This window comes from Vespula vulgaris, chromosome 15 (assembly GCF_905475345.1).
Source record: "Vespula vulgaris chromosome 15, iyVesVulg1.1, whole genome shotgun sequence".
Lineage (NCBI taxonomy): Eukaryota > Metazoa > Arthropoda > Insecta > Hymenoptera > Vespidae > Vespula > Vespula vulgaris.
The window spans coordinates 4,565,263-4,588,378 of NC_066600.1; the positions used below are offsets into that span (position 1 = coordinate 4,565,263).

General features: G+C 28.5%; 1 protein-coding gene across 5 annotated transcripts in view; it reads right to left on the reverse strand.

Annotated features, from left to right (window-relative positions):
- The window catches only part of LOC127069410 (heterogeneous nuclear ribonucleoprotein L), a 111,917-nt gene that overhangs the window by 54,923 nt on the left and 33,878 nt on the right, over positions 1-23,116 (reverse strand). For all 5 annotated transcript variants that reach the window (XM_051006407.1, XM_051006408.1, XM_051006406.1 and 2 more), the window contains 3 exons: positions 18,777-18,862; positions 18,415-18,511; positions 4,438-4,501 (listed from right to left, as the gene is read on the reverse strand). In XM_051006407.1, coding sequence (XP_050862364.1) covers positions 4,438-4,501; positions 18,415-18,511; positions 18,777-18,862 — 247 coding nt within the window. The remainder of the gene's footprint in view (positions 1-4,437; positions 4,502-18,414; positions 18,512-18,776; positions 18,863-23,116) is intronic.

Genomic DNA, 23,116 nt, shown 5'->3' on the forward strand with positions numbered 1-23,116 from the left:
TACACACACACAACTAGAGAGAGAGAATATCGCAAAGATAGTTATTTGCATAGTCGAGATGACTTTCGAATGGGTACACACGTTACTCGAGAATATGAAGGATACATAATATACATGTGTACATACCCATTTATACAAATCTAAACACGATATAGATATTATATATTTCGATGTCCAAGAAAATCAGAAATTTTTCACGATGTCGATAATTGTATTATATCAAAATAAACTAGTAAATGAAGAAGAAATTTAAAAAAAATAGAAAAGAATGAATTGAAAAAGAAAAATAAAGAAAGAAAAAGTAATAATAAAAAAAGTAAAGATAGAAAGAAAAAATAAGTATCACTCGATGGTATTTAAAAAAAAAAAAAAAGAGAGAGGAAGAACAGAAAATGAAAAACAAAAAGACCGTTCGCGAGCAAACTCTAAAAACGTCGACGTTGTATCCAAAATCGATTGCTTTATACATATATACACATACACACACACATATATGTACATACATATATATATATATATCCATGTATGTATATATGTATGTAGATACTACGTTGGAACCGAGTTCATTCCAGTCCAGTGCTGTCCAACCGTTGACTCTCATCAAATACCTTGTTGTTCGCGAATAAAAAGTTTTTATTAGAAAGAAATATTTAGTTTCGTATTCGAATAAAAATAAAAGAAATCGATATAAAAAAAAAAAGAAAGAAAAAATACGCACAATTCAACAAATTAATTTTCGAATTTATACAAAGAACTTTTTTCGATTAATTATATATATAGAATGTCCGAAAGAAAATTATTGACAACAGAATTATTATAAAATCTGATTTTTTTTTTTTTCGAAAATTTTGGAAACAAGTCAATTTTGTTTTCAAACTACAGGTCCTAAATTCACGTACTTCTGTCTAATCTCTTAAAGCAACTTTTTGAAAAATTATATAATGGCTATAGGTCGGTTCAAGTGGCATATTATTTGAAAGATCTATTAACTCTCTTTATCATGGTGCTACTTTCCTTTCTTCTTTTTCTTTTTCTTTTTTTTTTTTTAATTTTAATTCTGAATTAATAATACACGAGAAAATTCATTTGAAAGTTTCAAGTTGAGAACAAGTTTTATCTTATTAAATATTCAAAATATGGATCGCCGATCTCCATGTAGTAATAAAGTATTTGCTCGTAGGTATTGCATCGAACACCTTGCAGTACATTCGGTATAATCTGACAGCATTCTTCGATTATAAGATGCGGGAAAGTTTTCCTATCAAAGGCGTTTTAATTGCATATATTTTGAATTTTAAATATCCTTATAGAAAAATAAAAAAGAAATGTAATTTAAAAAATGCTGATTTAAAAACTGCCATATTGGAACTGCATAGCATATACAAACTTGATCATGTTTCAAAAAAAAAAAAAAAAAAAAAAAAAGAAATGCTCCTTCCAACATATCTAGGTCATTTTGAATGATTCATACGATCAATAAATAAATCTAACTCTCAAGTAAATGAAGTTACGTACTCTCCGATCAAATGATTTGGTAATAGGAGTGAATCAATAATTTTTTTTATTCAATATAACAGCTCGCACATTCAACGAATTACATCGAATATATTGCACTATGTTCGACGTCCTACTCAATAAAGAATTTATTATTACACGAAGATATTTGAAATGTTTAATAAAATAAAAATCGTTTTCTACCTAAAACATCGTAAATTTACTAAGTTAAATTTTGTCGAGTACTATTGACATTAAAATTAACAAAAAGGAAAAGAATAGCACCATTGTAAAGAGGACTAAAAGATATTTGAAATGATACGCCACTTAATCCCTGTTGCCATTAAAATTTTTAAGGGGGTTGTCCTCCTTCCCTTGTGTGGTTAGTAAAGTGGATGAATATATAATAAGAACCTGTCCCATTTGAAAACAAAATTAACCTGTCTCAAGGTTTCTCGAAAAAATCACTAAATTTTATAATAATCCTGGTGGACACTTTTCATTGCGACACTGTGTGCGTGTATGTGTGTGTATATGTGTTATAATTACATTATATTATATATAATTATATTATACATTTTTCTATATATATATATTGTATATATATATATTGTAATTATAAAATAATTTAATTATATGTACAATATAAAATTATTATAATTTAAATTATGATTAATTATATTAATATAATAAATTATATACATATCAATCTTTTAAATGTTGTATGTATTATATTATTTCGTATTATACTGTATAATATTATTTCTATAGTACCCGCTAGGCCGCTGATAAAAAGCTCAATGTTAATTCAAAATGAGTATAATTATTTATTTTAACAACGAAAAATAAAAATATATGTATGCATTGACTAATATAAAAATCTTCATTAATATGTTTCGAAATATGATTCCACTCAAAAGACATTTGGTTTACATTTGGTTGGTTATATTAATTAATTCAAATCTAAACTAGATCATGTATAAACATGCTTTTTGTATAAACCAAACTACCAGTCCGGCAACGCAAAGAGCCCATTAATGCTCTTATGACGTCACTAAAAGGTTAAAGAAATATTGAATTTAACAAATCCAACGGGAGTATGTATTTTAGTAGATATATTTAGTTTCGTACGATTTGAACTTTTATTATTCGGACATTTACTTTTGTATTAAATAACATAGAAATTAGTATGAAGGAACGTGTAATAAAAAAAAAAAGAAGTAATTTTCAAATTTGCTCTAGACAATGAACTCATTTTTAATTAGTTATATATATTTATAATTAAAAAATAATTATGATGGATATTTTATTACAATAATTAATAATTATTAATAATAATTATGCATCCAAATGTAAATAGACATTATCTCTCGTTAGAATAAAACGTATATTTATCAATGAATTTTTTTCAAATTAAATAAATATCGAATTAAATGATCATGTAAAAATTGGACACCGTTGTTTTAACGTTTCGATAAAACTGTTATAACAAAAATTAATATATATTTATATATTTTGTATTAATATATATTAATGTATTATATTAATATATATAATATTAATATATAATATTAAAAGAATAATAATATATATTAATAATTGCATTAATATATGATATATAAAATATAATATATAATATATATTAATATACTTAATAATCGAAGAAATTCATTTTTAAATTAAGAATGCATCTCTTTTTTAATTACATAATTAACACAATTAATATTCTTGATAGTTATTGATAATAATTGATAATAATATTGTTTATGCGCCCAATCATACGCGAACAAAAATAATCTTTCCTCAGCATGAATCCTACATTTATCAATAAATATTCTCAACGTTAGAAAAGTTCTGAACATTAAAAAAATATTACATTAACATATTAATATATTAACATATATTATTACGTATTATTACGTATTAATATATCATATTATTATATATTTATATTATATTAATATAATATATTTAATATTTCATAAAATTAATTTTCATACTTAAAAAGAATTAAGTTTCAATACAAATAATATTTTTTTAATTATTGAATATTATCTTTCCTTAGTATGAACTCTATATTTATGAATAAATGTTCTCAACGTTAAAATTGTTTTCAAAATTAAATATCGAATCCAATGGTCATCTAAAAGTTGGACAGCACTGTTTTATCCTGTCTAGAATCATGGTGAGTATCCTTGGACGAAGAAAAAGCGGTGTTTCAAGAACCAGCTCTCTCTCTCTCTCTCTCTCTCTCTCTCTCTCGCTGTCAACGAGAGAAGAGGTTACCTTCACGAGTCGAGCAACAAGCAACGGCCATGTATCACCTACGTCTAGTGTATCCGCCCTGTTCGAGAGATCGATTCGAATCCGGATTCGAGATACTCGCTGCTCGTCGGGGGACTGAATCCTCGCTCTCCGACGAGATGAATATTAAAAAAGGAAAGAAGACAAAAAAACAGAAGAAGAAGAAGAAGAAGAAGAAGGAAAAATAAAAAAGTAAAGAACAAGAGTCTCGCTCTTTTTCGCGTTATGCGAAGAGTAGGCGTGCCCCATTTTCTTTTTCTTTTTTTTTCTATCGATTTACAAAAGAAACTCACAAAATGGCATTCGTAAGTGTCGATCGAACGCGTAACAATAATAAATGCGAACTAAAAACAAGATAAAAGAGGGAAAGAAGGGGGAAGAAAAAAGAAAAATAGAATAAATACGGGTGATCTTTTTGAAATTAAGTGGACAATAAAAAGGTAGTAAACGTAATAATGATAATAATGATAATAATAATAATAATAATAATAATAATAATAATAAATAATAATAATAATAATAATAATAATAATAATAATAATAATAATATAAATACTAATAATAATGACAAAAAGAGGGTGGAGGGGGGGAAGAAAAGTAAGAAATACAACAACGGAAAAAAGGAAAAAATTTACTCACCCAACGAAGGCGTTGTGTAGTCCCAGCTCTCGGCGTCGTTCTTGTAAACGTTCAGCTTCGTCGGCTGAAAAAAAAAAAAAAAGAATTATACGTGAAAATTATTACAAGAGGTGTGGGATCGTTAGAGAACAGGGGTATAGGACAAAAAGCGAGAAGGAAAAGGATGAGGTCGAACTCGGAAGAGAGACGATAGTAGTGTGGGAAGAGTAAGAGGAGTAAGAGCAGGTCGAAGAGGAGGAAGAGGTGGAGGAGGAGGTGGAGGATGAAAAAGCTCACCGATCCGAGCAAACCGAGTACGCCACAAGGTACAAAAGACCGAATGGAAAGGAAAAAAAAAAAAAAGAAAGAAATAAAAAAGAAAATAGACAGAAAAAAAATCTTTCAACGTGAACTCGTTATATTATCCGACATTTTACAAAAGCAACAAGATATACCCGACGCAATTTCACAAAATATATAAAACCTTTAATAAATCTTTCTGCGATTGAAATAAGAAAAGTAAGAAGAGAAAAAAAAATAAGATTTTCTTCTTTTACCATTACTTTCTTTCAAATAAAAGTTTGTCAGTTACATCAACGACTCTGAACACGTCGGATCTATCTACTTACATATTATTGTATATATTATTATGTATGTATATTTGAGAAACGAGAAAAGAAAAAATAAAATTAAAAAAAAAAAAAAAAGAAAGAAAAGAACAAGAAACGAACGGAACAAAAAATAATGTCGACCCCAATTTTACACGCTAATTCGTTACTCTATTCCTGATTTAATTACCACGATAGATCAGTCAGAACAGCTGCTCGTGCCAGGTTTTAATATAACTTCACATCGCTACAATAGAATGTTTGGCCGAGTAAGCAACATAGATGATGTCAAATTTAATCACGCGGCATCATCATCATCATCCTCATCACCATCATTATCATCATCATCATCACATCATCATTATCATCGTCACCGTCAACGTTATTGAAAGACAGATAGACAGGTAGATAGACATTCAGACAGAGAGACAAAAAAATGAAGAAAAAAAATACAGCTTTATTTTAGTTACGAAGTTCTCACTGTACATACGCTCCTTACGAATATATAAAATCATTCTCCTTCAATAAGAAAAGGAAAAAGAGAGAGGGGAGAGGAGGAAGGAGAACGCGCGGAGGGTGGGGGGAGGGCAACAGGAAATGACAAAGTTATATTTCAATGAGCTCTAAACGATTACGTATACATGTGACACGTTTTATCTTAAACAGAAAATTTAATTACTTGAGAGAATATATATATATATATATATATATATATATATATATATATATACATATATATATACATATATATATATATCAAGACCCCAATTTAATTACCCAAACCCGTAGGATATATATCAAATCCGATTTTAGTCGCTCCACTTTCTGGAAGATCAAAACCTTCCTTGGAACTTCTCTCTACTTCTATCTGTACATCTCTGTCTCTGTCTCTCTTTCTCTTTCTATATATCTTTCTCTCTCTCTCCCTCTATCAAAGAAATAGTCGAGATGAAGTTACTCTGTTACTGAGATTTAACATACTTATCGCGCATTAGATTTGATTGCTTCGGAGTATGTATGTGTGTGTGTGTGTATGTGTGTTTGCGCGCGCCAACGAATCCCCCGATCGAAATCTTTCTTCTTTCGTTAAGATCATCTTTAAATATAACCAATCTTTACTTCTTATAATCCTAAAAATACGCATACCTTAATAAATGTCACTTTAGAACAGTATATATAATAGAAAAGCAACAAAAGAAAAAAAAAAATAACAAGAAAGATCCAATCTAGTTAAAATACTAGTTAGTTAGAAATAATTCGTTACTTATCGATTATATTATCTTAAGATTAAAAACAAATTCCGATGGAAATCTCGTTTAAATTGTTCTACTTTTTCTGATTACAAAAAACAAAGGTAGAGAATGAAAAACGTTTTCTGTTAGAATTCCTATTAAAATAGAGTCACTCGAGTCTATTTTTCTTCATGAATCCTTGTTAATCCTTCTTCCATTATTCTTTGAATAGTAATCCATCGATCCCGATATAGATCACGTATCTAGATCAATTTTCTTCACGCGTATTGTAACGAAGAGATTGTTAAAAAGAATGTTGAAATGATTTTTTTTTAATTAGATATTACGTTATCTATGATGTTTTTTATCATTGGGTAGATATATATGCATATGTATTAAATATATATATATATATATATATATATATATATATATATATATATATTAATCATATGAAATGAACTTCTTTTTCTTTACGGCCAACAATTTTTCAAACACAATTGAAGTAAGTGTTTTATACAATCACTATAGCGAAAAGCATGTGCTACGTTCGTAATTTAAAATGGAAATAAGATTTCTCGTTTTCTTTTCTCTCTTCCTTTCTTTTTTTTTTCAATTTCGTTTAAAACCACGAACAAATCTATTCTATTGAAAATTTGACACAAATCTCTTTCTAAATATACGCGTATCCATAGATGCAGGTTGATTATAAATTAACGGACCAGTTGAATATCTCCTTTGTTAGAAGTGATAGAGGAAAAAGAGAAGAAAATATACATATATATTAAGAAAGGGGGTCAAATATTTTAAGAATACAAAATTAAATGTCCGACTTTCGATTAAACCGAAAACAGAATGATTTTTAGGTTTTTGTTATGTAACACCATGTATTTTCTTTTTATTTATCATTAGATATTTTGATCAATTATCCTTAACAAACAAACAAAAAAATTATTAAATGATATATGAACAGCGAAAAGAGTCGCACAGAATTTCGAACTGACCCGCATTTTATTATGAACAATTTTATATTTAAAATGAACGGAATGGTCGAATCGATTCCAGTGAAATTTTACGAAATATTTTTTACGAGACGCGAAAGTGTTTGTTTCACCTTTTTTTTATTTTTTGTTCAGATAAATTAAAAGATCATTTTTCAAAATAATATTCCAATTTTGTTACGAGCGCATCAATCTTAAAAATCAACAACATGGCCGACTTTTTAACGAAATTTTACATCTAACTTTTGCAAAACAAAAATCTATCTTATATAATCCGCAACAAGTAATATAAATTGAATATCAGAACGACCCTCGCTTTCTTATAAACAGTGTAACATTAAAAATAACCTTGAGAAAATACCTAAGTTTATTTTAATGAAATTGAATAAAAAAAAAACTTTTGCAAAAACGTGTAGACGTAATTGTTTCCAATAAACAAATTTATTTCCAATGAACAATATTACTTCCAAAAGAGAAAATAAAACCATTAATAATTATAAATGTATTAATAATTATATTTATATTAATTTCATTAATCTTATTTTATAATTATAAATATATTACAATTATTTTTAATGCATAGACAAAAAAAAAAGAAAGAAAGAAAAAAAAGATTAACACAACGACCAAAAATAATTCAATAAAAATTTAACCACGAAACTAACTCTTCATCTATAGCGTAAAGATTGCAATGTCAAGTACGTTACCTCTTTCCCTTACCCCAACAAAAAAAAAAAGAAAAGAGAAAAAAGAAAAAAGAAAAAAGTTTGAAAATGACAGCCACTTCAGTGTAACCATTTGAATGTCAAAATATGATGTAGTATCGACAGTGTCTAATATATCAAAACGAAACAAGACTAAAAAAAAAAAAAAATCATCATGATGAATGAATTTAGGGAGATTATAAGGGACAAAGTTCCCCACACCCACCTCACTTCAACCCCAACAAGATCGGAGATCAAATAAGGCACTCTAAGTGGTTGTGCCTAAAAGGGGAGAAGAGGAGAGGAAATAAGTATATATACAGCTAAGATACAACAAATGGCACTCTGCCCACTGATAGTACTCTGGTTACTTGTTGTAAAGCCTCTTAAATTCACAATGATATTATACTCGTGTTCATTACTCGTGTTCATTACTCGTGTTTATAAATAATTTCATACCTAATGAACGTGTATCTCTGATAAACATATATAATAAATATATTAAACTTATACGCTTGGTGGTAGCTGTGAAATTGGAATTATTATATAGTAAAGTTTAATATAATTTAATATAATACTTGTCGTCATAGATCAATCATTAATCACTCGTCAATCAATTTAATGTTCCTATTTCTTTCTTGAAATTCTCATGACATTTTTTGCAAAAGACTTTTACGATAATATTTAATGTATTTTATAAATATTTCTCTTATTTATACAAATATTTAACAATTTATTTCGATCGATTATTTTATTTATAATAATGTATGTGAATTTAATCTTTTTCATTGTACTTTTATGCAAAAATATTCTTTTGATAATATTTAATATGATTCACCGTTATTCTCATATTTATAAAAATATTTAACAATTTATCTCGATTCAATATTTATTTATAATAACTAATATAACCTTTTATAAAATTATGCAATATAAAATTTAGAATATATATATATATATATATCAAACTTTTTCTAAATTCTAAAGAAAAAGAACGAAAAAAAAAGAAAAAGAAAAAAGATAACAAAATTAAAATTAGACCCAATTAATAGTAATTTATTATCCCACCCAAAATAACGATCATAAATTTACAAAGAAAAGAAAAAGAAAAAGAAAAAGAAAATTAGAAGAAAAACTTTTTCCTTAAATTAATGAATAACAAACATATATTAAATATATTACATTATATTAAATATATCACATTAAATATAATATATAAAACATATATTAAAACACGTAAGTCAACATAATAAATAAGAAAGAATCTCGTATCATGCCCCACGTATAGAGAAATTCATGAGCACTCGAGTATATTTGACGCAGTTGCAATAATAATTCTAAGTGCAAACGCTTGGAGAGGGGATAAAAGTAAGAAGAATATTTAACACACAGTCATAAGGTATGTAAGCGCCAGCTAAACTAAGGTAAAACTTAGGAAGGAAGAAGATGAAGATGAATAAGAAAAAAAAAGAAGAGCAAGAAAAAGAAGAAAGAGGAAAAGGAGAAGGAAGAGAGGAAGAAAACGTAGAAGTTTGCATATCCGACGAAATGAGAAGCGAGATCGTTTTGGGTCGTTTGAAGTGGTGTTGTATCGTAGAGAAACGAGCAAGCGAGAGAAATGGTTAGAGCAAAAGGTGAAGGAAGAGAATGAGAGAAGGTGGTTGATAGTAGTAGTGATGGTGAGCGAGGGTATAAGTATAGGAGTTTGGGGTGGCGGGTGCGATGGTGGGTGTTATTCTAGTTTTATGAGCCACGATTGCATCCTCGTAGGAAAATTATTAAAGCAGGCGTCCGGAGATAGGGCTGCTGATGTAACGAGATAGAGAGAGAGAGAGAGAGAGAGAGAGAGAGAGAAATAGAGAAATAAGGAAATAGAGAGAGAAAGAGAGAAGAAAAAAAAATTGAGGTGCAAGCGTGCAAATTGGACACGAGTTGGAAACAAGTGGTGTAGGTACTACTACTCTGAATTATTTAGTCTCAAAAAGGCTAATTTTGAGTCACGTACTATATAGCAACCACAAAAAACTATGTAGCCAAAACGGAAGAAGAAAGGAGTGAAGAGGATATGCAAAAAAAAAAGCTGAACAGGAGTGGAGTCTTCTGATAAAACAGAAGAGGAGATTCGTTTCTTAGACGTAGAACGATCTTATTCTTTTTCTTTCTCTTCTTTGTTCGTTCCTTTATTCGATTTTTAAACGGATAAATTACGAAGGAAGAATTTGAGATGATGCGAGCTAATTTATAAAAAATGAGATGAATTGTTCTTGTATTTCTTTGTTAAAAAGTATGTAATAATTTTATATATATATATATATAAATTGTATATATAATTAAAACGTGAAACTGTGTTAACATAGCTTCTACTTTATTTTCTAAAGGGTAAGAGAATATAAAAGAAACTTGGATGTGTGTGTGTTCGTAGCTGTTTGAATAAACATCTATTATGTGAATGAACAATGAATTCGAATTTAACTTTAAATTACGAACGATTTACCTTTATTCTGATAAATAATAATTTGTATAAATAAAATATGTAAATATTACAAAATATTACAAAATGTCGTATCTATAGACAATAAATTTCTTTTTCCTTTCGACTTTATTACAAATGACCAATCGAAATTTTTTCAAGATTTACGATATTCGTTATAAATGAAATATTATGCGATAAAATAGTCTACGATAAATTTATTTTTCTTTCTTTTTTTCTTCTATTTTCTTTCGACTTTACTACAAACGATCAACTTTCGTCAAGATATATGATATTTGTTAGAAATGAAATATTTCATAGCAAAAAGTCTTTAATAAATATCATTTTCGCGATTTACTAATGACAAATTTTTCTTTACTATTTTATGTTTTATACGTCATTAACTTTTGCCAAATATATTATATCGATATTTATTAGAAATAAAATGTATTATCTGTCAAACAAATATCTATATGAAGAACTTTCTTTTTTTGACTATACCATATCTACGTGCATACGTGTGTGTGTGTGTGTGTGTGTGTGTGTGTGTGTGTGTGTGTGTGTGTGTGTGTGTGTACATTCCACATACACCTACCTACCCCCACCCTCCACTTATATACGAAGAGAGAGAGAGAGAGAGAGAGAAGAGGATATATATAGGATATATATATGTACATATAAGATATATGAGTCGGTATGATATTTGTTATAAGTGAAATATTATCTGCAACAATATAAATGACATTTTCTATCACTAAACCGTATATTACTAACTAACAATAAATCAAATGTGATTCAACTTAAACTTAGTAACCTCAAATTCATAAGATTGAGAAATAGAAAGTGACAGAGAGAGACAGAGAGAGAAAGAGAGAGAGAGAGAGAGAGACAGAGAGAGAAAGAGAGAGAGAGAGAGAGAGAGAGAATACGGTATTAATGTTCGCTCGTTTGAAAGCAGTGCCGATTTTCTTGGCATCGTTTTCACTCCTCATAACGCTCATAACTGTCGTGCGAATGAACATAAAGGAACGCTCGTAAGAAGAGTAAATCTACTGTGGATCTTGACAAACACAAAGAAAGAGAACGAAAATGAGAAAGAGAGAGAGAGAGAAAGATGACGCGAATTCTCTGTTATATGTTAAATTTATATACTATCGTGGTTAGTCTTACCCGTACTCGTTAAGTGTCGTTTACATAGAATTTTTCAACCAGTCAACCACCCACGAGTCACTATGTATATTCGCTACTACCGTTAGAGCCTTTACCATGTTTCCGTTCTATAAAATACGTTAGTATGAGGCCAACGTTCTAACATTGATAGAGAGAGAAAGAGAAAGAGAGAGAGAGAGAGACAAAAAGAGAGACAGAGACAGATATAGAGAAAGAGAGAGAGAGGGAGAGAGAAAGAGAGAAGAATAAGAAAGAAAAAGAATGTGAGCAGCTTGAGTTTTAAAAAAAAAAGAAAAAAAGAGAGAGACGGGGGGGAGAGAGAGAGAGAGAGAGAGAGAGAGAGACGGATAAAAAAAGAGAAGGGAGGGAATGGGAGGGAGATAACGAACGAACGAAAATGTCGATAACTCGTGTTTCTATCGAGCTTCGAAAACCAATTCTATTCCGTTTGAATTTCCAATCAGATATCTATGTTCGTTAAATTATCGCAATTTAATATTTCAAATATTATTTTAGATTCGTATATTTTTAATATCAATTGTTAATATTTATTTAATTGCTCGTTACTTTTTTTAATAATTTGTTCAAAATATTAATGGATACAAATTTTCTAATAAATTTAGATATAAATGTTAGATCGATTAATCTATATATATTATATTATATTAATCTATATATATATTATATATATATATATATATATATTATAAATAAAAGATAGAAATATCAATTTATATATCGAAATTATATTATCAATGTAAATAAGATTATATTATAAATTTATATTTCGTTATATAAATATATACTAATCTCGTTAATAATAATTACATTTCTTTTTTTTCAATAGAAACAAAATAAAATCTCATGAGTAATTAATTTATAAAACAAAAAACCTAATAAAATAAATTATTCATAAAATAATTATAAATAAGATTATATTCGAATAAAGGTATATTCTTATAATTTTACACACACACACAGACAGACAGAGAGAGAGAGAGAGAGAGAGATTTCTACATAGATCGATAAACATCGTTAGTTTCTCGAAACAAATTAGTTCCACATGGCGTGTGAATCTCCGATAGACACGCAATTTAAATCCTTTCTCTTTCTCTTTCTTTTTCTATTTATCTCTGCTTCTCTCTCTCTCTCTCTCTCTCTCTCTCTCTCTCTCTCTCTCTCTCTCTCTCTCTCTCTCTCTCTCTCTTTCTTTCTTTCTTTCTTTCTCAAATGCATAAATCTTAATTAAGTACAACGTTTTATTGCATATCGATAGAAAGTACACGATAGAAAAGAACAAAGATCTCTATCGTAAAAAGATCGAAAGAACGATAAGTCGAGTTTGTAATTTGCGTATGTAAAACAACAAATGGCAAAAAACTCTATGCTTTTCCGGATAGAGAAAAAAAAAGAAAAGAAAAGAAAAGGAAAGAGAAAACGAGGATTTGAAAAAAACTTGAAATTGTTCTTTTATCGTTAATAGTTAGATCACTCTTGCGAAAGACAGTATTACGAATATTAGGTTGTAAGCTTGGCTATAATTATAGAGAGTAACTAGAAGAAGGTAACTCGATCGTCTACGATCAGGCAACATGGCTACCAAACCGGTTACGGAAATCGACTGAGAATCGATTCGAACGGCCAACTCTGATATCCTTCTTGAGATCGAATGGAATCGAATCGAATCGAATCGAATCGAATCGAATCGAACTATCAATCTTATAAAGTCCATGATAAGTAAAACCTACATTGAAGAATGCAAGAGAGACTTTAATCGGTCAATGTATCCTTCTTTCGAGATCGATGAACCATTGAAAATTGGATCGTTTAATAGATGTAACTTAGAGCAAAGTAAAATAAATTGTAGAAAATTAAAGATAGTTATAGAATCGTTAGAACGTATGTATGTCACGTGAATACAACTCGATGATTAATAATGATTTATATAAAAGGTTCTATGCTAATGGTTTTTGAATTGAAATTGTAAGGAAGATTTCTTTAAAAGAAGATTTTTAAGAGATCTTTCTAGACAACGAATGAAATTTTGAACAGAAACAATTTTTTTCTTGTTCCAAACAATGAAAGTTGCAATCATTCGAGATGGAATATAACAAATTGTAAAAAATTAAATCAGAGATGTGTATAGATCGTTACGACGTAGAACGTGGTAATGATAATTAATAATGATTTAGATAAAATGCTAACAGTTTTCAAATGAAATTTTTAAGGAAGATTTCTTTGCAGGTGAATTTTGTAATTGAATGAGGACGATACAACAATTCTTTTTTAATTTTTAACGATAAAAGTTGTTCTGATTTCATTTTTTTGTATAAAAATATTCTTTTTTCTATAATATCTCTACCGATAATACTAAACTATTTGTTCATTGATGTATTATTTTTATTAAAATTTTTAAAAAGCGATAAGTATCATAAGTTTTAAATGTTGATAAAATAACATGAAAATTGTGGAAGATTCAAGGAATTTCTTTTATACAGAAAATAGCGATCATTTGAAAAGGAAAATGATAAATTATAAAAAAGTAGATTAAAGATTTCTATAGGTCGTTAGAACATTCTCCTAATTTGATAAAAGTTTAGAGAAAAAATTCTATCCTAATGGTTTTCAAATTATGATTGTAAGAAATTTGCAGGTGGATTTTAAAGAGATCCTTTTTCACCACGAATGAGATTTTGAATAAAAACGTTATAATAATTGTTCCTTGTTCAAAACAATGAAGGTTGTTCTGATATTTTCTATCGAAATATTCTCTTTTTTATATAATATATCTACTGATAAACAAACTATTTGTTTATTAATATATTAAATGAAATTTTTTAAATGTAGTAGCACAAATTTCAAATGTTGATGAAATGACATGAAAATTATAAAAGATTTCTTACACGAAGAAATAATAATCGTCTGAAAAGAATTTTGTGTTTCCTTGTAAACAGCGATTCAATTTTGAAATTACAACAGAACAATTGTTCCCTTATTTCAAACGCGAAACGAAAATAGTTTGGATATTTCATTTAAATATCTTTCACTGTACACATTTCCACTTTTCTAGAAAATATATCCATTAACAATACTTAATCTATTTCTTTACCAATTAGATACTTCAAACTTTTACACAACAATAAATGAAAAGATCAAATTTTTATGTTTCAAAGAATTATATAAGAACTGTAAATAACAATTTATCCCAAAGAATTTCGATACTTCCATTTTAAATAATGATTGAATTACTGAACAACTATTGTTCCAGACAATCAAAATAATAAATGTGTTTCTTTTTAAACATACTTCTCTGTCTGTAATATATTGATTAGGAACGTAAAACCAGTTTACCAATATATTATCCCAAACTATTACAAAATTCGAATAAGATAAGTTGTATAAGTTCAAAAAAGTGATGTGAAAATAGTAGAGGATTCAAACAATTTTGTAAAGAAAAAAAATAACAATTGTTCGCAAAGAATTTCGATATTTCCATTTCGAACAATGGTCTATCGAACAAATGAGCAACCATTATCTTGTTCCCAAGCAACGAAAATAATTAATGTGTTTCCTTTTAAACGTACTTCTCTGTCTGTAATATATCGATTAGAATCGCTAAACTAGATTATTAACGTAATATCTAAAACTATTACAAAATCCGAGTAAAAAAATCTTAGTTTTATATATTGAAAAAAAAAGTGACAAGTAAATAATAAAGAATCTAAACAATCTTTTAAACAAAAAAAAAAAGGAATATCGCAAAAAAATTTCGATATTTCTAATTTAAACAATGATTGAACCATTTCTTCGTTCCAAAACAACAAATTTGTCCAAACTAATTTATTCAAATATCTTATTTCTCTATAACACACGTCTATTACAAGAATCCAAACAATATCTACATACATACATACATACATAGATATATACAAATATATATTTACCGATATATTACCTCGAACTGCTAAAAAGAGAAAGAGAAAGAAAAAAAAGGAGAGAGAGAGAGAAGAAAGAAGAAAATCCATCCGAAATTTTACATACTCTGAATATGAAAAGAAAAGCAAAGAGAAAAAGAGAAAAAGAAAAAAGAAAAGACCAGAAAAGAAAGATAACAAAAAAAAAACAATAAATACAAGCTATAACAAATTGTCCGATAGAAAAAGGGAAAAGTCCGGAATAGATCGGTTGTGATCAATGTTGATCATTCACGATGAGAAAGCCCTATGAAGGAAGTTACGAATCGACCATCTTAAGGGGGGAAAGAGTGAAGAAGCGAAGAGAGCCTATTCGAAAATAGACGAGAACGAAATGAGCCACGGGAGACAACAAATCGGCGCGCTCAGCCCCATCTCCGATATGGATTACCCATCTTCGATTTCGCGATGAGGAAAATGAACGTCCAAGAGAGACAGAGACAGAGATAGAGATGTAGATAGATAGATAGATAGAGAGAGAGAGAGAGAGAGAGAGAGAGAAAGAGAAAGAGACAAACTACCGAGGTGAGACGACGTAGTTTCCGGCCTGCGGGCGTTACAACTTAATCACCTGAGAAAATTGAAATCACGAAAACGCGGCTGCCGCGGCATAGTCGCCTTAGGGGGGTGGGGGTGGGAGGTGGGTGGGATGGGAGGACTAGGGATGAGTGGGGAAAGGAAGGGAGGGGAAGAGGGGACCGAAAATAGAAGTCCGCCAGGCAAAAGCCACGCCCTAAAGCTCAAAATGGGATTGGGTATGCTTTACTAGTTGGTCCCACCTCTAACGTTGACACTGCCAATGAAGAGAGCCATGCCAAAATGTGTTTTTCCTAGCATAACGTCTAACCGTGGAACTTCGAGAAGTTCGGCGCGTTTCGCATAAGCGCCGACCGGAAAGACGACGCTAGTAGCTATTGCTGCTGCTGCTGCTGCTGCTGCTAGCTGCTACTACTATTACTACTATTATTATTACTAGTATTACTAGTACTACTGTTACTCCTTCTCTTTCGGTATATTTATTACAACGTGGCCAGTTTCGAGACTTGGCAAGTTAATTGGGCTTCCTACAACACGATTCTCTACTCAGTAAACTATCTAAATGTCTTAAGGTTTATCGTATTGTAAATAATTAGGCTTCGATGTTACGGTTCGTTGTTTATATGAATATTTCTGTTAAAGTAGATCTATCCAAGTGATTCTTTGATCATTCTTCTTTTATTTCTTTCTTTTTTCTGTTTTAAATATCTGTAGATTTTTTAATATCTCTTAATAAACGTGATGTATTACTTGTTATATTTTTAATTGATTGTTAATTCATGTATACGTAATGAAGTGTTAACTATTGATAAAGAACAGTTATATCACAGTTTAACATACCAATATAATTATCTCTAATATGCTTTGTTATTGAAATATATTACCATATATATCGTTTTGCAAATAATTAAGCTTCGATTTTACGGTTGGTTATTTATGCGAATATTTATGTTAGAGTTGATCTCTTCAAGTGATGTTTTGATTATTCTTTTATTTGTTCTTTTTTTTTCAAATATCTGTACGTTTCCATAAATGCCGTGTTTCACGTTATAAACTCGTGTAACTGTTTCAGTTTTAATTAATTGTTAATTCATATATACGAACAAAGTGTTAACGTTTGATGAATATAAGTTACACTAAAATTTAACATACCAGTATACTCAATATAATTCAATCTAATATGCTTTCTTATTGGAATATATTACTATATATACCGTTTTGTAAATAATTAAATTTCGATTTTACGGTTGGTTATTTATACGAATATTTATGTTAGAGTAAACTTATAGAAGTAGTGTATCTTTTTTTTTCTTTTTTTATAATATCTGTAAATCTCCATAAACACCGTGTACTAGTTTAACCTTATAAGCCTATATATCTATTATATTTTAATTTAATTGTTAATTCATATATACGTAACGAAGTGTTAATGTTTGATAAGTAAAAGTGTACGTTATAATTTAACATATCAGTATAAACAATGTAATTGCAATTAATATGCTTTTATCACCAGAATATATTTACACCGTTTTGCAAATAATTAAGCTTCGATATTATGATTGACTATTTAAATGAATATTTATGTTAAAGTAGATTTATAGAAGTGAATCATTATTATTATTTCCTTTTTAATATCTCTAAGTTTTTATAAACGTCGTGTGTTATTTCAGTCATAAACTCGTATATCTGTTTATGTTATATTTTGAATTAGTTGTTAATTCATATATACATAATGAAGCGTTGACGTTTGATAAGTATAAGTTATACGCTATAATTTAATATATCAGTATAAACGATATAATTGTAACTAATATGCTTTATTATTGTGTACACTTTTACTAATTAATACTATTATAAATTATACTATAGTGAATTTAAGTAATATAGTAATACAGTCCTATATAGTATAGAATATATTATAAAGTTATATACCATAGTATAAACTATATTACACTGTATATAACATACTATTTGCTATAATTGCTATATTATATAATATATTTGAGTATACTGGATTAGGTGTAAATATTTATAAATAAATAAAACCAATAATTTCCACATTAAACAATTTTGTTATTAAAAAAACATGGAAACAAAAACGATACCTTATACAATCCTAACATTTAACTTCATTATTTTCTTCTAAACGATATTTTAAAATAAATAAATAAATGAAAAAAAAGGAAAATGAGAGAACAAAAAATTACGTTTTAAAAGTAAATCGAACGGAACCATTCGATGTACGTAATACCATTAAAATTTATTTTATTTGTATTAAAGATTTTTCATATAAAAAACTTACCTTAGCAAAATCAATTTTTAAAGTGCAACAGCCAGAATATATGTCCGCCCCGTGAAGCGTTTCTTTTGCTCTTGTGGCTGATTCTACCGAGTCGAACGTGATTACGAACGAGCTAAGTTAAGGAATATATATATATATGTGTGTGTGTGTGTGTGTGCGTACGTACATATATCTGAGAGATCTATAAATGATTGAATAAAAAAAACTGACTTTTTAAGATAGAAAGATAATGAATATTAAAATGAACATTGAGATATTTATGAAACGCGTAATGTTTTGATTAGAAAAATTATCAACGGTTAAACCTGTTTATTTTACGAGACGGAAACGTTATTAAAAAGAAAACGCATTAGAAAGGATATTCCACCATGGCTTGAACGCCGTTCTTCTTGAAGATAACGATACGTTGAACTTGCCCGCTGGGCGCACTGATGGCGTGTAGAACTTCCTGTAACGGAAAAAAAATTAAAAAACAGGTTAGAGAGATTTCTATACATGAAGTTATAAGAAAAAAGTAAAGATAAAATGTGAAGAATTATTTCTAAAGTAGGTTGAATAAGCATGAATTTATTCAAGTTTTACTATTAAATATTTATTAATATATATTATCTATCTCCATCCTATTATTTAAGAAAGTGTTGTTATTAAGAGATGACGTCTTTTTTTTTTTTTTTTGAGATCTATTTTTTACTCATCGAATATATGTTATCAATTTATGTCGATAACGTATCAAAGTTTTTAGTTAGTCTTTCCTTTTTTTAATTTAAATTTTTACTCGTTTAATACACGTTATCAATTGATTTTATTATTTTACTATTTAATATTTATTATTTGGAAATGATGATGATGATGGTGATGATGATTATTAATATTATTATTAGCAGTTGATCTTTTCTTTTTTTGTTGTAATAATCTTTAGTTGTCGAATACATGCTATCAATTTATATATTTACAATAAAAACACGTTTTACTATTAAATATTTATTATTTAAAAATTATTATTATTACTATTACTATTATTATTATTAACAGTTGATTTCTTTTTTGATTTTTCATCTAATTTTTATTCTTTAAATACTTTATCAATATTTAAACACACTTTGTATAATAATCTTTGTATAATAATCTTGCAAAAAAAATAATGCATCTCTTCGAACAAAATTACAACAGCTTCGGTTCGTCCTCTGTGCAACGTAACGCATTCGGAATTTTAAGGAGGTGTAATAAATCACGGAGGTAGACGAAGTAATAAAATAACCGTAAAGCAATGTGAACGGTGGACCTAAGCACGAAATACACTTAATGCGATCATATATAAAACATACGAATACATTTTGTCGGTCCTAATTCTTTGTATTAAAAAATTTATCGTTTTCTTTCTTTCTTCCTTTTCTTTTAGATTCTCTTGGAAATTAATTCGAACTTAAGTTAAAATACATGGAAAAATAATTCTAATTTTTCACTTTCAATTTGTTTCAATGATATATATATATATATATATATATATATATATATATATATATGATCTTTACATACATATTACAGATATACATACATACATACATACATACATACATATATATATATATATATATATATATATATATATGATCTTTTTCATTTAATATTGTTTTTAAATTATCAGTGAATTATAATTGCTATAATAATTAGTAATTATATTTCTTTCTCATACTGTTTAAACAATTTATTTAACAAACTTTTGAATTTCAATTGTCATAAATATGAAATATCCAATACCATTCCATTTAATATTATTTCATTAGAATTATCAATGAATTACTATTTCTAAAAGAAATACTCTCACATATATTATTAACTCTCTATGACATAACGTATCTTTGATATTACTCATTAATACATCTTCATTTCATTACTTTACCATTAAATTAATTACTCAGTCCATTGATAAAGTTAATGGTTATTACATATAAGTTATATTTAGTATGTTACAATTACATATAATATAATATTCGCAATATTTATAATTTATATAATTTTTTTATAATGGGACTATAATATTTTTACAATTTTCACATTGTACAACTTGTTGTTAGGGAGATAGAAAAAGAGAAAGCGAAAGAGAAAGAAAGAGAAAAACAGACAAAAAATTAGTTTATAGAAGATTAAATGTTATGATTGCATTCTTATATGTCAAGTATAATGCAAGACTATAATTTTCAAATTCTTCTATTTGTTCGTAGAGAAATAGAAATAGAAATAGAAATAGAAATAGAAATAGAAATAGAAATAGAAATAGAAAGAGAGAGAGAAAATTGATTTGCAGAAGATTAAATGTTACTATTGAATCCTTCATATGTCAGATATAATGAAAGATTATAATTTTCACACAGTACAAATTGAACTTAGAAAGGTAAAAAGAAAAAGAAACAAAGAGAGAGAGAGAGAGAGAGAGATAAAAAATTGATTTACAGAAGATTAAATATTACAATTATAAATACATCAAACATAACATAAAACAATAATTTTCACATTGTAAAATATATTCTTAAAGAGATAGTAACAGAGAGAGAGAGGGGGGAGAGGGGAGGGGGAGGGAGGACAAGACAGAGACAAAAAAAATTGTTTTACAGAAGATTAAATTTTACGATTGAATTCTCATATGTCAGAAATAATGTAACTGGAAAGATATATGACCAGAATTCTACCGTAAATTTGATATCAGAAATGTAAAGCAACTTAAATAACAGTAATGTTTAAAAAAAAAACAAAAAGACGAAGAAATAGAGAGAGACAGAGAGATAGACAGAGATAAAGAGAGAGAGAGAGACAGATAGAGATAGACATAGAAAAAGAAAGAGAGAGAGAAAGAGAGATATAACGTATGTTAAGCTTTCCGGACGAGTACTACCCTTAACTAATGATCATAAATTCTCTAAGGCAATGCCATCCGCGCGACTTCACGCGTTTAACTTCGGCCCGATTCTAGACGTCATTTCTCACGAGAGGATCCACCAAATGGTACGCAAATAGAAATCGTAATTGTCTCGAACCGAAGTATATGAACCCAAGGAATGTTGGATATATATTTCGTCGAAAGGCAAATACGATGTACATATACCATTCAGATGCAATGGTAAAATAGGAGTCCCACGTAGTCTCCTTGGAACGCTAATTTACGTTACCTATCTTCTCATCCCTGGGGAACGTAAGTTAACTTTCGTCGTGACGAAATGAATTAGAATGACAAGGGTAAAAACTAAACGAAAAAAAAAAAGAAAGAAAAAGAAATTAAAGCGGATGGAAACGATTTAAACATCCGAATCGTTTTAATGTCTTTCCTTGGCAAACATTCATTTCATTTTCTTTTTTCTTTATCATAATTATTTAATTTTATTTCTTAGAAGAGAACGATATTATTTTGATAACGACAACTTGAGATAAATTGTTTTGTTTGTTTTATTTTGTTTTGTTTTGTTTTGTTTCCTCTTCTTTTTTTAATATACAATTTTTTCCTAATAACACGTTATAATAAAATAAAAATATGTACACACACAGATACACAGACAGACAGACAGACAGACAGGCAGACAGACAGACTCTCACACATACGTATGTTAAAATAACAAAATAATTATCAACAAAATATCGCGAAACATTATTAAAAATTTCCAACGAACAATTCAAACAGATTGAACAATACCGATTCTTTTTTACAAAACCTTTCATATATCCTTGCAACCGAAATAACTCCAAAATTCTTTTCACTTTTTCTCCCCTTGAAATTTCTTAGACATGACATCTCTTAGAATTCTAGAAGAAGAAGAAAGAAAAACAAAAAAATGTTTAAACCAGAATAACTAAAATACCTAACGACAAAAAAAGAAAAAAGTCTTTGTTGAATACTACAAGACAAACTCGTTAGAATCATTAACCATTTTGTTTTTCTGATCTACTTTTGTAAGTTTTCAAGGGAATCGTGCAAGGTTGATTTCTAAACAATTCTTAAGAGAGAGAGAGACAGAGAGAGACAGAGAGAAACAGAGAGAAAGACAGAGAGAAAGATAGGGATTTCTACCTGTGGTAACTGGCCCAAGTAATCTCGATTTTTCGAAGCGCTTTCGCACGACAAGCGATGACACAGCATGGCCTCTTGCCAAATCTGCTTTTAAGCCACGAGAGACCTCATCATCTCTCTCTCTCTCTCTGTCTCTCTCTCTTTTTCCATCTATCTATCTCCATCATCTCTCTCTCTCTCTCTCTGTCTCTCTCTTTCTCTCTGTATATATATATATATCTTTCTTTGTCTCTCTCATACCCTTTGTATTGGTAATTTCCGTACCATCGGCAAACCAACTAAGGTAACGTCCGTCAGTCAACATACGATTTCTTATTAGACAAAGCTTTGTTTAAATATCCTCATTTCTAATCTTGACCGCGGTTAGTGACGGTCTTTGCTAGAAAGAGAAACGATGCTATGCAAAGTGACGTTTGAAGGAAACCAGGAGGAGCAGCACCAACCGGCTGACAACTTGAAAGATTAATCGTCTTAATGTAAGCTAACTATGTTGTATGTTTCATTTTTATTTAGGCTATTATTTATTGGATTCAATATTGCCAAACAAAAAATTCTTTCTTTCTTTCTTTCTATCTTTCTTCTTTTTAGTTAGTATTTTTAAATATATTGTCCATATTTGTAATTAAATATTAATAATGATGAATA